At 41.4% G+C, this 15,228-nt stretch overlaps 1 protein-coding gene across 3 annotated transcripts in view; it reads right to left on the bottom strand.

Annotated features, from left to right (window-relative positions):
• LOC104928945 (CD166 antigen homolog A-like) overlaps positions 1–15,228 on the bottom strand; it is a 34,459-nt gene that overhangs the window by 3,873 nt on the left and 15,358 nt on the right. For 2 of the 3 annotated variants that reach the window (XM_010743347.3, XM_019259321.2), the window contains exons 2-12: positions 7,059–7,165; positions 6,607–6,823; positions 6,454–6,518; positions 5,955–6,042; positions 5,570–5,743; positions 4,031–4,155; positions 3,797–3,929; positions 3,403–3,515; positions 3,181–3,307; positions 2,596–2,717; positions 24–156 (exon numbers count right to left, since the gene is read on the bottom strand). In XM_010743347.3, coding sequence (XP_010741649.1) covers positions 24–156; positions 2,596–2,717; positions 3,181–3,307; positions 3,403–3,515; positions 3,797–3,929; positions 4,031–4,155; positions 5,570–5,743; positions 5,955–6,042; positions 6,454–6,518; positions 6,607–6,823; positions 7,059–7,165 — 1,404 coding nt within the window. Of the gene's footprint in view, positions 1–23; positions 157–2,595; positions 2,718–3,180; positions 3,308–3,402; positions 3,516–3,796; positions 3,930–4,030; positions 4,156–5,569; positions 5,744–5,954; positions 6,043–6,453; positions 6,519–6,606; positions 6,824–7,058; positions 7,166–7,324; positions 7,416–15,228 lie in introns of those variants that run through there. The other variant, XM_027280791.1, reaches the window with a different exon arrangement.

The raw sequence follows: 15,228 nt of genomic DNA, 5'->3' as shown, positions 1-15,228 counted from the left end.
CTGTACTACCGCTTTGTACTTACAGGATGACACATTTATAGTTCGAGTGTCTACGCCAAAGTCATTGGACACCGTACAAGAGACAGTCAGATTTGCGGTAGGCACGACTGTGATCCTGTGTGTTATCTTTCCGTTGACAAAAGGACTCTCGTCGAGCTAAAAATAGAAGAGAAGAAGCTGAATGTTAGTATTTACATATCTAACTTTACAACGCTGCATTCATAAATCAGTCACTGCATGAAAAGAAGTGTACATTTTGCACCACTAGGGGGGGTCGTTGGATTGATATGTAACTCAGCCTTTCCATTACAAAAACACAGTGTGTGTTCCTCTGCCGATGTAGACACTTGAGTCTCATAGGAGAAGCTCAGACACAAAGACAAACTGCCCACACCCTTTTCACATCGTCTGCATATAGAGAAGGATCTTATAAATACCCATTACCATGCCTGCATCCAGTACTTACATTATTCCCTCTGAACTGGCTTTAAAGGATGAAATGAGAGTGGAAAAAAACAAAAACAAATAAACTTTGGCTGAAATGCAGAAGCGTGTTATCTCAAAAATGCATTGTCCTTCGGTGAAAGAGTTCAGTGCACCTTTGTAGCTGAGAAATTATTGCACGCCGGTTTGGGTTTTCAGGTTATTTCGAGGTTAGACATTGCCTGAGAGGCATGTAAAAATTGCAACCTACACAGGTTCAAGTGTATTTCAAACTGCTCCACTGAGTGGTTCTGCTATCAGGTACACCACAGAAACCAGAAAAAGTGAAAAAAGGTCCATTAAAAAAAAAACAGTCCGGTGCAAAATAGTGTGTTTGAGCCTCGGAGAGAATTTACTCAACCGCATAGAAAAGTTTAAACTGGGTAAGTTCATAAATGTGACAGCTGGGGGGAAAACTAAACTATGTTTTTAATAAGGAGCATTCATTCACTCTGCAGTTCAGGGTGAGTAGCAAAAGCAAAGGATGAACCATCTCAGAACCGAGACAGACAAACTTGGATTGTTTTACTTCCTCTCAAGAGTCCAAAGGGAGGAGGCTTCAACAGACTGCCTTTGTTTAGTCACACCTTCACATCTCGAGCTCTTTATTTGTTCTGAGGAAAACTGTGCCATTATATTTAAACGAGCATCTCAGTGGTTTGTCTTCTCTGCTTTAAAGAACCATTTGGGCTGTTCAGTGAAGGAAGTTTCAGAAGTCGTTTGATGAACTAGACGCCCAAATATAATCACATAAACATGAACGCCATAAACATGATTACAAAGAGAGTCCGGTGTTTTTCCAAGTGAAGCTGAAATAGTTCTTCCTTTCACCTGCCGCAGATAGAAATCAGCTGCAATGTGTCCTGGCTACTTTGTTGTCAACATTTAGATGCTGTTGCCCAAAGATGCCACTGTCATTGTTACTGCAGGATAAAACGGCTGCCAGCTTACATAGACGGACCATTGTCAGAGCGTGAATTTCTGTGACAACTAGTATTGATTTGCAAGTAAAAGAATGGCTTCTTTGAAGCACAGAAACATTCAAAGCGTTTTAGAATCACATGAATGTCTAAAGGTGATGAGGAGGAGTAAGTGGAGAATAACCAGCATGGTGTTGTCGTTTGTTAAAGCTGATATCCATCTCGTTGGGTTGCAACTGTCTGAGATGGCACGGACGATAAATTCTGCGGTTCTGTTATTGAAACGAAACACAAGCCCAGCAGTGTCAGACTTTCCATGCTGACACATTCTCCACGAAGAGGCAGACCAAGACAAGCTTTCACAGAAATCTTTGCTGCAGTGGGTGAAGATAAGTGAAAATATTTCAGTGAAAACAAACCCTCCATTTTGATACTATTTATGGTTTTTCAACGCTTTTTTAAAAATGAATTACAACTCTATATTAGTGGTTTTCATTGTTAGTGGTAGGGTCTACCATTCCCACGCTGGATTCAACCTGCCAGGCCACACACAAGGGGGAACAATGCAGAGCGCAAGCTTCACTGTAATTAAATCACTCGAAAACTACACCACTTCTTCACTGAAACAACGCAAGTTTGTTTGGCTGTGCTGTAAACGGATACACCAGTTGCTCTTCTGTCGTAAATCGGCAGCTCGAGGAGTGCTTGCTGTTTTATTAAACCACTGCAATCACACCACCAGGACTGAAATCTTAAGGACTGTATCTTCAGATTGTGCTTGAAAACATTTCCCTTGGGAAAAATGGGGAATTACAGTATGGACTTCAAGTTGCAGCGCACACAAAACATGCATTTGCATTTAATCGCCACAGTGTGGGCAGACCGGGCTGTTAAAATTGCTGTGAAACAGCCTCATTCACAGCTCCCTCAAACATTATCTCCTAAAACTGGCCAAAATATCGGCTTGTATGTTTGTTTTTATCTTACTCCTTCAAACAGAATGTGAGAAACTCTCTGAGAGCTGAGCGTACATGAAAAAATAAAATCTTCTTGCACTCCCGATGAATACATGTATGTGCATTTTATAAATAAATTGATGTATATGACCTTCAGAAATTGCAACAATTATCAGTGGAAGGATTTCATCTAAGTATGATAAGGGCAAATGCTGTGGGAGTGTGAGTGTGCATACCGAGGTGCCATTGATGCTCCAGGAAACAGATGGTTTTGGAGAACCTTCAGCCTCGCAAATCAAGACTTTATGTCTGCCGTCTTCACCGCGCTGTTTGGACAGCTGTCTGATAACTGGAGCACCTGCAACAGGACGTAACTCTTCAGATACATCTGAATGAGAAAATGTTTTTGTCATGGCTGCATTTCACTCACAAATGAACCCAAAGTAATGAAGGAAATTCACATTTTGGGAAATAATCTTATTCGCTTTTATTTCTGAGGGTTAGAAGAGACGATACAAACTACTCTCAGGTCTGTCTCTGGAAATTCAGAGCCACAGTTAGATTAGATTAGCACAAAGACAGGAAACAGTTCGTCTAAAGGTAACCGGATTTGACCAGCACAGGTTATATATTGCATTTTTAATAGGAAAAATTCAATTAAATCTTCTGACTGAGTCAGGTTAGCTCTTTCTCCTTATCTCCAGTCCTCATGCTAAGCTAAACTAACCAGCTGTAGTTTCATATTTGCCATGCAGACACAAAACATTATCCAACTCTCAGCAACAAAGTGAATAACCATAGAGTTTCCTTTTAGTCCTTACCTTCAACAACCAGCTCAAATGACGCTTTTCGGATAAGGGGGCCCACCTTCACCTCGCACTCGTACCGCCCAGAGTCTGAGTAAGTCACCTTGGTAAACTTGGGCTCTTTGTCCAGTTTAACATTGTCCTGAGTTATATAAAAAGAATATAACACTGTTAATAACAAGCACTAAAATGATTTCTTCATAGATTCTGGCTTCCTTCTATAAAAGATGTTTTTACCTTTGTCCACGAGACCTTAGATTCTCCGGAAGCTTCAATCTCTAAAGTCAGATCAAAGGTCTCACCCGCACTCTTGACGATATTTCCAGAGGGGCTTAAATTGATGTCTAGGTCTAAAAAGAGAGGCAAGGATGGTGAAAGGATGTTTCAGTGGCCTGACAAGGGTCAAAACATTCCTGTTGTTAACCATACAACCCTGCGCTTGGCTCGCAGCCCTGCAGGAGCAGCTTATTAGAGGCAGAGCAGTTGACACAACATTTTTCTCCACAAAGCACAGCAAGACAGATCAGTCTGACGAGACATTAGGACTGTCTTTTCTCTGGCAACATCGTAACACATCGCAACACACAATGATGCTATTTTTGAAGAAATTCAAAACGTGTCGGCCTCTTACATTTAACGGTGAGCTTCTCAGAAGCTTCCAGTGTTGGGTCATCAATCAGAGAGCATTTGTATTCACCAGAGGTATTCCGTGAGACATTAGTGATGGTGTACGTATCTCCATCTTCCACTTGGACCACCTCTCCCTTTAAAGACAATCAAACAAGTGCAGCGATTAGTTCACGATGCCTGATTGAGGTCAAACAACATGCACCGACTGAGCGTCTGATTAGATATTTACAAGTACCTTAATGTGGAAGTTAAAACTGGTCGGAGCTGGGTTACCGTCGGCCACACACTTCAGAGTCACATTGTCTCCTTCTTCTAGAGGTTCCTGAGCAATGACCTGGAGGACGATGTTCTCTGTGGAGTCTGTGCAGAAAATAAGAGACAGAAAGTCAGAGAGGGTATTAAACATGTATGAAGTGGAGTGTGTGCCCCCAACAGCTCACTGCAGGGACTGCAGAGACCGACTGAGAGACCAACTTTAAAATGCAGCTGAGGAGATCAGTTTAAACCGCAGTAGTTTTCTCAGGCTCTAGACGAAACAATCGCTTTAAACCTCAGCGTTCTGGCTCCACCTGAGACAAACATTTCTTATGAGAAAGTGTTTCACTTATTTTATAGTTCTACTTTTAAAAGGCCCCACTGAGCGGGGTCATGTCAATATTTCATGCAGCGTTCGGTATAAATCCCACTACAGAGTTACTGGATCCACATATCATTTCTCTGTCACCATTAAAAAGGTGCCGTAAATGTTATCTTTCCTGGACGGAAGCAGAAGAATTCTTAATGCGGTCTGAAAAACAACACAGGCGGCAGACTGTCTCCACTGGTTACAGTCAAGGTTTTCTTGGTCTTCGGTGAGAGCTTGTGGGTCAGGAGCTGCTGCTGATGCGGTCCTGACAAGCCCAGCGAGGCACTGGAGGTGATGTTGAAATTCAATATTCAGACTAAGGCTACCTTAGAATTATGTCATACTGAATAACGTTGCATCAGTTGGAAAAAAAAAAAGTGTTTATGTTTTCTTATTGACTGTAATGTCAATAAAATATTCTTCAACAGATCAACCAGGTATGAAACAGAATGTGAACTGCTGCAGTGTTTTCATATTTCATTTAGACTCAACCTGTAACTCAACGGTCTGTTTTTTTAAGAGTTATAGATATTTCATCATCTGCATCTGGATCTCTACCAAAACACCAAAAGTGACAGACAATCATCACAATGTGTTCATGTTTTCATGTATGAACGTGCCAAAGTAACTGAGACAAGTCAACTTTTTTTGTAAATAATCTGAGAAGATCAATACCACCCCTGTGTCTCTCAGTTAAATACGAAGCTGCTGCAGGAGACGTACGTAGTATTTATTGGATGGCTTGGTTAGTCTGTGTTAGTGGTGTCGATTTTCTCATATAACTCTTGCACATAAAGTGAATAAGTGCTTTTATCAAAATCTGAACTGTTCCTGTAATTAATGCTTTTTGTAGAAAATGTGTTTATAAACCACTCTTGCACATTTAATATTAAAGAAGTCTGTGAGCAGATTTCTTAAGATAACCTGTCAGAAAAAGAGACAGTCAAAGACACAATCAGGACGAATAATCACTTCGTTCTGCAGAGGTAAAAGTAGGACAGAGTATTAAGTTTTTATAGTCTGTAGTGGTGATGAAATATGGCCATCAACCAGCAGTTTCAGTCTTTCATTTAGTGCAGAAGCTTTTCTGCAGACAGCAGTTTATAAAGTGTGTCCAGTGAAAGTTGTCGGCTGGGTTTGCTGACTCACAGGTGATGGTGAAGATCACTGGAGAGGACATCAGCTCTGCACCCAGAGTGTGCTGAGTGCTGCAGGCGAACTCGGCGTCCGTGTCTTCCTTCTCGGCTGAGTACTCTAGCACAGAGGAAGTGGTCGAGAGGCCGGTAACAGGGTCTACCTGCACAGAGGCTTCGATGGAAATCCCTAGAGAGGAAACAAACAACTCTGTCTGAAAACTTTAATGGTACTGAGACCACAACACTGCATTTCCCCGTGTTGGCGAATGCAGCACAATTCATCACTGAAAAATCATTTTAAAGTGACAGTCTGGGTAAGAGTGAATAAATACTTTTGAATATTTATAAATGTCAGAACCACTCTTGCATATTCGTGAAACAGGATGGCGAATAAATACCTTTCCCATCAGCAACCAGAGGCACATTGTTCTTCAGCCATGTGATATTTGCAGCTGGGCTGGCGTCTTGTGCGACACATTTTCCTAACTGTGGAACAAAAAAAAACTTGAGAAACATGGCAAGGACAAAAGTATATAAAAAAATCACCATTTCTTTCGGATTGAATAAATCTGCATGTTTTTAAATGACCAAACATCTGAGCAAATTAGTTTTTTTAACGCTTCTCCGGCATTTGAGGACTGAGTAGTTTTCTACGCAACAGACCATGAAATGCCCAAAGCATTTCTAAAGCCCCTCAGATCCTTTGGGTATTTTAATTGCAGTAGGGGGGATTCTGCTCTTTACTAATTCATGAGAATCACTTGAAAGGACTTATTACTGTAGTAACATGCTCTTTTCTATGCCTCAAGATACCTTAGCTCAAATGAGGGATTTCCCTTGATGCTTTTCTGCCTAAAATACTGTAGGTATAAGCAATGTTTATCATTAAAAACTCACCTTTGTGCGCTTGCCAATCTCCAGTTCCACCGCTTTGTCTGTAATCGTCAGGTCTGTTGGCGTCTCTGCGATGTACAAAAAAAAAAAATGTGTTCACGTATTGTATTCTAGCACTTAAACTAGCCGAGAAATGATATTCCAGCTCGTACTCACTGTAGATCACCACATTAACTGGGTATTCTGGGATGTCTGCACCAGCCACCACCATGCAGGTGAAAGTTCGCTGGTCAGTGAGCTTGGCCTCAGTAAGCAGCAGGCTGGAGTTTTCAGCCATGCTCACGCGGCTCTTGTAGTCGTCAGTGGCGATGATTGCAACATTCTGGTTGAGCTGCCTGACCAGAAGGTCTCCTGAAAGTCCCTCTCCTTTGTCCTGGAGGGCAGAGCAGAGTGCACTTGTTACACGTCTGTCACATTGGCTTCCAGTTCAAATAAAAGCACTCAGTGTTTTGCTCCACACCCTCTGTTCATGCAGTGTCATATGGAGGGACAGATGCATGGTCTAATGCACTGCAAATGCACTCAGACATGGGCGTGGTTCAGACATGATGAGTGGGTGTCAGACAGATTTCACCGCTTTGAATCTATTGACCTCCACTGTGACTTACATATTTCCATTTGGTCATCATTACTTCTTTTGCGTTTATGGCTCCTTTGTTGCACGGGATCTCGAGTGTTTCCCCATACAGGCCGATAACAGTCTCCAAACCGCTGACTGAAAGAGAAAAGTGGAGGCACGGTTTTTCAATTACTTTTCCAGAGAGGGCTAATCTGAACAGCTTCAACACAGCATGAAATTCTTTGACAGAAAATTGAAATTCGTTATTATTCTGAATGCTTCAAAGTCCCTCCTTTCTGTACATATTTGACTGACGTTTATCAATACCACTTAGTGCTCGCCCACATGCACCAAGAACAGCAGTTTCTATAGACTTCTGCTAATTTTACAGCTCCCTTGTTGAAAAAAAAGAAACACACTTCCTGCCCTAAATTTCATTCAAAAAACATCACCATGGAGACAAAGTGCTTGAGAGGGGGATGGGAGGAGGTGTCTCAATGGGCTGCGATGAGGGGTTAGAGCCAGAGGGCCCGCGGGGGAAGAAGAAGCTGCCATGGCCCGACTGAAAATGAGGTGTTGCTCTGTTTTTTTTTTTTTCTTTGGTATTCAGATTCACATTTCAGACCTCTCAGAGTTCAGGCTAAGGTAAACGCACGGGTGGGTGTGTGGAGAAAAAAAGAAATCTGACAGCCAAACAGCTCATCAGCAGTTCAGTGAAGTTTTAAGAGCAACAAAGCAGTGGCCAGCCAGTTTCCATCTGCTAGACCAGTGACAAACAGTGTGCGGTGTGTTTACAGGAGAAAACAATGGACGTGCTTAAATATTCTGTGTGCATTCAACCATGAAATTGTCTGATTATATTCACACACATAAAAAAAAAAAAAAAAAAAGCAGTTTCAACACCGAGACGAAACTTTCCTTCTTGACTTATCAGACTTCTAAAGGTTTGCTTTGACTTGTGTACGGATCGGGCGGTCTAATTCATTTGCTTTGTGCGTGATACTCATTTGAATCCCTTTTGAATGAGACAAAATACTTTTACTATGGTTACCATTGTTTAGTTTGGACAGAGTAACAACAGAGACCCAGAAGGAATATTTGCACAGTTGCTTGTGATGTCAGGATGAGCAGGCAAGTTCGGAGGTGCAGCAACTGTCTGTTTCCTACTCGGTCTGCTTTGTTTCCCACATGTTCAAATCCTCTCTTTCGAGTGTCTTTTTCACATCAAGACAATGAAACAAGTTCATAAAATCTTCATGTACTCCTGTAATGCGTTACTTTGCTGAAGATGGGCGAGAAAATCATACCAGCCATCCAAATCCGCTGCTTTCTCAGTCCTCCTGACATTCAGCTGAACGGCTTCACACTCAGACACTTGTCACTCATCTTTATGACCCTGTCAGATTTGGAACAACATCGAGTCTTGACGATGAACTAACCGGTAAAACCTGTCAGCAAAGCCACTACAGTGAGCTGACACACTGCCTCATGTTTACTCTCTTTTTAAGTTGGTGCCTGCCATTGCTGTTACTGATATAACTGCCCTGTGGCCACTCGTCTCACTTTAACGGTTCGGCATTTGGGAAAAGAGATCAATACGACTGCTGTGTCTTAAATATGAAGCTACAGCCAGCAGCCGGTTAACTTAAGCAAGCTTAAAGGCTGGAAACAGGCAGGAAACAGTGTGGTTCTGTCCAAAGGGTGCTAAGATTGACCTGCCAGCACCTCTAAAGTTCACTAGTTAACATGTTGCACCTCTATTGTTCAACCTGGGCGGCACTGAAGTGTAAAATCCTTGCTCTGGCTCCTGCAAAAAGTTTACAAGAGCCAGAGCAAGGTTAGCTCCCTCCCTCGTCAGCTTTTTCATCCAATACTTGGCAAAAAAATGTTACAAATTACTGCAACACTGGCTGCTTCATGCACACACATAGGTAGTATGCCACCGAAATGCTGTTTTCGGGCATCATAGTGTGATTTCTTTTGAACTGAACCATGTTTATTAGGTTTCCTGATTCACTATGACATCAAATTAACTAGACTGATGGATGCAAAAACATCAGGAAGTACCAATACAGACGCTGGAAAGAAAATATTCACAGAGGAGAACAAAGGGCCTGTAAAATGCACGAGATATATCTGTTATGAGAACAAAAACCGAAGGCTTTGAGCTCTATCTGTGAAGCAGAGGCTGCGAATGTGATCAAAGCAGTGTAGCTCACCCGTAGAAACTATTTGAGAAACACATACCACAGACCTTCACCCACATGATACAATCCCTGCATTTAAATAAGGCTCTGCGACATTTAATAGTGACAGCATGGGACAAAACAAACTCAACATATTTCAGCTGCTGACAGTTTTATCAGGAGTTTGTCGCCAAAACAGAAGCATTGTTTCTGTCAAATACAGCACGATTTAAACTACTTCCTGTGCTGATTACTCTTATTGTCCATGACTTTCCACGCCTAAAATCTGTTCCTCTCGCATTAAAAAGCGAACTAGCAGGATTAAAAGCTCATTCTGAATTAAGTCATGCATCGATCGCTCTCAATAAGTGATTTTCCTTGGTCAAAATGTCACCAAGTGTATTACCACCTGCAGGTACTTGCACATTTTCAGCACACGTTTTCTTAAAGATCTGATTTTCTATTTACAGCAAATGGGCAGTTTGCTGGACTGTAAATGTGTGCCTGAATTTCACAGAGTGTTGCTCACATCCAGATACTGGCAACTGGGTGTAAATCAGTGAACACCTCAAATGGTAATGTGGATTGCTGGTGCGAATACACCACACACTCACATGTAGCCATCCCACACTCCCATGTTTTGTCTTTTCTGATGTAAATCTAATGAAACTGACTCTCATGCCTGAATGAACTACAGCTAGACATGCAGGTTTTCTCGCCCAGGCAGAGAAGTATTGTACATGCTGGGCGGAAAAAGGAAAATGGTGACATTGTGAATCTATTAAGAGGAGGCAGTTAATGAGCTCTCTGTGCAGGACATGGGAACATGTTTTGCATATGTGTCAAATTTGATGGTATCCTGCTACATTTCATTTCTGAAGCTATTTAGGGTGCCAAAAATAATCTGCTAGGGTCTAGATTATGTGCTACACCTGGACGTGTTGGTGCCAGAACACTCTAATGGTCCAGGAAACATCCAAATGTTATTCAGAATCTAGCCAGCAACCAAACCCATGTGTGTTCTGAGAGTGTTGAGACTTATCAGGAATGAGTTCTGCAGAAGCTCTGCTGTATCTTACAATGGTTAAATAACCAGAGTCAGTTATATTCAGGTTACACTGTAAGCGCTGCAGCACTGGGAAAGGTTATCAGACTTCCTGTATAATAGACTCCTTACATTTCAATTTCAAATAGGAATTTTTGAATATTCAAATAAAGCTGTGTTCAGCCTCTCTGGGAACTTTAAAAGAGTCTGTAGTCATGGAAAGGATTTATCTGTGCAGATTACACTGTTACACAATGAGAACTAATCGCACATGTTGAGTTACAGAAGACAAAGCTCCTGCTGCTTACTGAGATAAGCTAATCCTTCACAACAAAAGCAGGTGAACAGTCTGACTTCACATGCACGCACGTTACGCAAACAATAATAATGATGGATTGATGCACGCATAGGAAGCAATAGCAGGAAGTTTCACCCTCGTGTTCGGGCGCTTCGCTTTCTCATTGTTTAGTTTTTTTTCTGTTTCGTCCAACCTTACCGAAACCCGACAAATAGAAAAGAACTGAAGTTGAATTAAACGAAAGAATATCGTGTTATTTATCTAATTTTCTCTTATTTTTATTCCCCAGAAGGTCATTCAGACAAATAAAAGGACAGCATTTTATTCATCCATTCAAAACTCCGGGACAGAAGGGAAAGGGACGATGCTGTGTAAAAACTACATCCACAGATACAGAGATATAAAAATCCATCGCTACTAATGTGTCAGACTTTCAGAACGATGTTTATCAGCAAATCTCATAAGGTCTGTTAAAGTCACTTGGTATCAATAGGATGACCCACTGTTGAATATGTCTCTCAAGCTCAAGGCCAAACAGAAAATTCAGGATTGAAATATTCCAATGCGCTGCGTCCGTGTGTCTTTACGCCAAAATAAGACTTTCAGCGTCCTCATACTGGACACAAAGAATTAGCGAACACTTTGGTGATGGTAAATCAAGCAATAGACAGCCGAGTGACAGAAACAGGAGGCAGCACCACAGGAGACACTTTCATGTTCCTGATTAAGGCGCCTCTATTCCAGAGAAGAGACAGGTGACGACAGCTCAGATATAAGCTCACGAGGGAAATCAGCTACCTCCCCACACTAGTCTCTATATCCCTATTTTGCTACCTTACGCCCTCCCATTTGTGTGTGTGTGTGTGCACGTCTTTTAGCTGCAACATCAACAAGAAAGCGGAGGCCCAAACTTATTAAGTGCTGAAAATGAGGATTGTGCAGTGAATAGAGATCCCATGGTACATGTCCACAAAGACTTGATGGCAAATAGCCTCGCTTCAGCGGTGAGGAGGGCAGACAGAACCACTTCAACTAGATCAATAATACTTGAGGAAAGGCTAGATTCTTATACTGAGCGGCGCTTGGCGAAGAAGCGAGAAATCAAAGAAAACCTAACCTTCCGTGGCATTTCGCTTCTCGTCCCTGTCTTTTTTTCTTTAATACTTTAACAAGTGCCGCATTTTTGATTAGCAATACAAAGTGTCTTAAATGAGAAGAGATCAGTGATTTAATAAGCTCAATTTGTCATCACTTGCTGTCAAGAAAAATCGAGGGACTGCTATCGAATGTGAGAAGGGTGTGAGAAGGTTTTGGAAAATAGCTCAGTCTTCCACCAGGGTCCCCAAAGCATCCTTGTAGCTGTTTGGTAATATATGAGCTCTATAGGCTGCTGTTTTGTCAGCTGCACATGCTCTTGGCTCATCCTTTACTAACAATGACAAGCATATGACTGTATCTGAATTGTGTTACAGTATCAGTTCAGGCTGGGGAAGTGTTCCAGACCAGCTTGCTTGAAGAGGGATTTTATTTTTTTTTTAAAACACACAGCTACATCCTCACTATCTCTGCCTGTCTCTCTCTCCAAGGAAGGGGTGTAATCATGTCAATGATGGATAACTGACAGCACACTTGCACAACATCCCTTTCACACAGCTCCTCTTTTTTGTTGCAGGCCAGGCTGAACCATGGAGGCATCATTCCAAACGTCAACATTGTGTGCTCTATAATTTCTGCTTTTTCCTGCCTACTGTAATTGCCTGTCAGTGTCTTTATAGCATCAAGCTAAGGGCATCAGCTTGTATTTTTTTTTATTTTTTTTTTTACCGGACTGTCGAGAGCTTGTCGGCAGAAAAACACACTAATGTCCGTAGTTGAATGATTCGCCATTTCTGGAACGTGTAATGAGGAAGCATGCACGACAAAATATCGTGCATGTTTGGTGCTATATGTTGCAGTGAAAGGAGGGTGGCAGCAGTATTTCTCCAAAACATACTCTCACTTCCATGAGTGGGTTATAGCCTTTTTAGCCATGCTACCATGGAGGGCAACATCAATACATTTGTCAGTAGATTAGTTGGTCCACCACTGATAGATTGAAGCTCGATCCAGACATTCATGGTCCCGACTTGATACATCCTAAAGACTTTGGGTTTTCCTCTTGCACCACCATGAGGTTGACATTTGTTGTTTTGAGTGTGTCTTTGTCATGATATTTCGTTCAGACGTTCATGTTCCCCTCATGATTTGCCAAGCTGCAACTAACAATGTGCTGATTATTTATTTGTTTCATCGACTAACTGTTTTGTCCATGAGATGCCAGAAAGTTTTTCTATCTCAAGATATCTTTAGTCCTTTAGTTTCACGTGATCAACAAAACCCAGAGACATTCTGTCTGCTATCATTTATGACAAAGAAACAAAACAAGCAGTCGTCACATTTGAGCGGCTGCGACCAGAGAATAATTGGTATTTGTATCTCACAAATGTCTGCAATGATTTATCGATTATACAAATAGTTGCTGGAAAATCCTTACAGATCCAGAGCTGTTGAAAAGTTGCCTGCATTAATCTTCTTTGCAGGAATAAGCAGCCGATACGAGTTTGTTCAAGTACTTATACAAATACAAAAGCCTCATTATGTGAAATGAACTCAACTGGCGGGTCGATTTCACTTTCCAAGCCTCGTTTTATGCCACACCATCTGTTTTAAGGCACAGAAAGCTAGATGTTGCCCTGTATCTCTTTGACCTCCAGAAGGGCGTAAAGGTCTTTTGGAGAGAACCAATCTGCTAAAAAGGTCCATTTATGGACAGAACAACTTGGGACAAAGGTTTCATTTTCTGACAATGTTCCCCACAGGCTCCATCTGCAGACCAGCTGAACTCTGCCCGTCTATCCCTTTCTTTGTTTTTAATAAGTGATCCACTCTCTACAGAGTCTTATCTGCAAGGTCCACGAGAAACGTTGTCCAAAGCCTGACACATTTATTAGTTTTATGACTGAAAAGAGTGTGTGATATTTTCTGACATTAATATAACACTGAATTGATGCACAGCCATGCAATGAAAAAAAAAAAAACATACCAGAGCTGGAAATTAGTCTCAAGAAACGGCAGACCAATTTATTACCCAGCTTATGAAATATTATGTTCGCTGTCCAACATATAGGAAATATTTCTCTTTCAGGGATTCTCTTAGATGAACTCATTCATTTTCATCTGACCGAAAATCTGCTCAGACAGGCAATTTAAGACAATTTTAGCATCTACTTTATAACTGAATGATCAATCAGTCGACAGAAAATTAAGCCGCAGTTATTTTGACAATCGTTTGAGTCATTTTTCAAACAGAATGCCAAACATTTACTCTTCAGATATGAAGATCTGCTGCTATCCTTTGTTTTTTATATGACTGTAACCTGAAACCTTTTAGGGTGTGGACTCTTTGTCAGACAAAACATGCAATGTAAATATGTAACCTTGGGCTCCAGGAAATGTTTGCTGACCTTTCATTAAGATGCTAAGATTGATAGAGACAATAATCGGTAGATGAATTATGAAAGAACAATGGTGAGTTAATCTACTTATCCTAATGTTTAACAATATTAATGATGCGACTCGACAGGGCGAGTCTGAGCAAGAGATGAATGAAAAAGTCATCTGCATACAGATGCATCCTCCATCCTGCAACTAACAACAGTTTTCAGTATTGATCAATCTGCAGATCTCAACTGATTAAGTGTTTAATTTAAAGTGGCATCAAATGTCTTGTTTTGTCCACCAACAGTCCGAACTTAAAATATAGTCACGTACAAATTAACAAATCCTGGTTGGAGTTTTTATTTGAAAACAACTACAATGAATTAGTTGCAAATATCGATCGACTAATCAATTATTTGCTGAATCGTTTCAGCTCTATAATCGACTTGTTTTTCTTTTCTGTCAAAAATAGGACAACCTTAAAAAAAAAAAAAAAATTACAGAGTAAAATAAAAGCCTCTCACATTTCCACAGCCTGCACCGAGCAGAGCCATGTTTGTCACCTCAGGGCAAAGCAACCCTGTGTGCTGCTGAGGAGGAGGATGGACGGCAAATGGGAAATTATGTAGAGTACATACAACACGCAGCATTATTAGTCTGAGTCTATTAAGCATAATGGGTCTCCTCCTTCACCCCGGCAGCATGGACCCCTGGCCACTGTGCAACTGAACCAACAATGGTGCTCATGCTTGGCAAACAAAATCTCTAAACTCATGTTAATACCACGTTATTCAGATAAATATAAACTCTAATGTGCATGTAAGAGGTTTTTTGGAAAATATAACAGTGCAGAGACACAGAGCAGGAAAGCTCACAAAAATAACCCTCATCAGTGCTCTTCATGCATCTTCATACTTCAGAGTACCCAGGAAATGAATAGTCTAACCTTCTTTACACTCCCCTCCAGCTAGATATAAAATGCAGTTTCCACTGTGCAACATATTTTCTAGAGAGGCATATAGGCAGCTCTCTCCCCCTCAGGCAAAGAAAACAATGTTCATTTGCTGCATCATGTGTGGTCAACAGACACCTACAGATGACAGCAGGCGGGAACAGGGCTAATGCATTGCCTGCAGTCCCACCTGTCGGGTTCCCATTGTTGCCTTGTGACTGAAACTGCTGGCTCCATTTTCTCTGGTTTCAGACGTGTCCT

Source organism: Larimichthys crocea, chromosome VII (genome assembly GCF_000972845.2).
Source record: "Larimichthys crocea isolate SSNF chromosome VII, L_crocea_2.0, whole genome shotgun sequence".
Lineage (NCBI taxonomy): Eukaryota > Metazoa > Chordata > Actinopteri > Sciaenidae > Larimichthys > Larimichthys crocea.
Note: the sequence above shows the minus strand (reverse complement) of the source record. Positions and strands in the feature narration are given on the sequence as shown.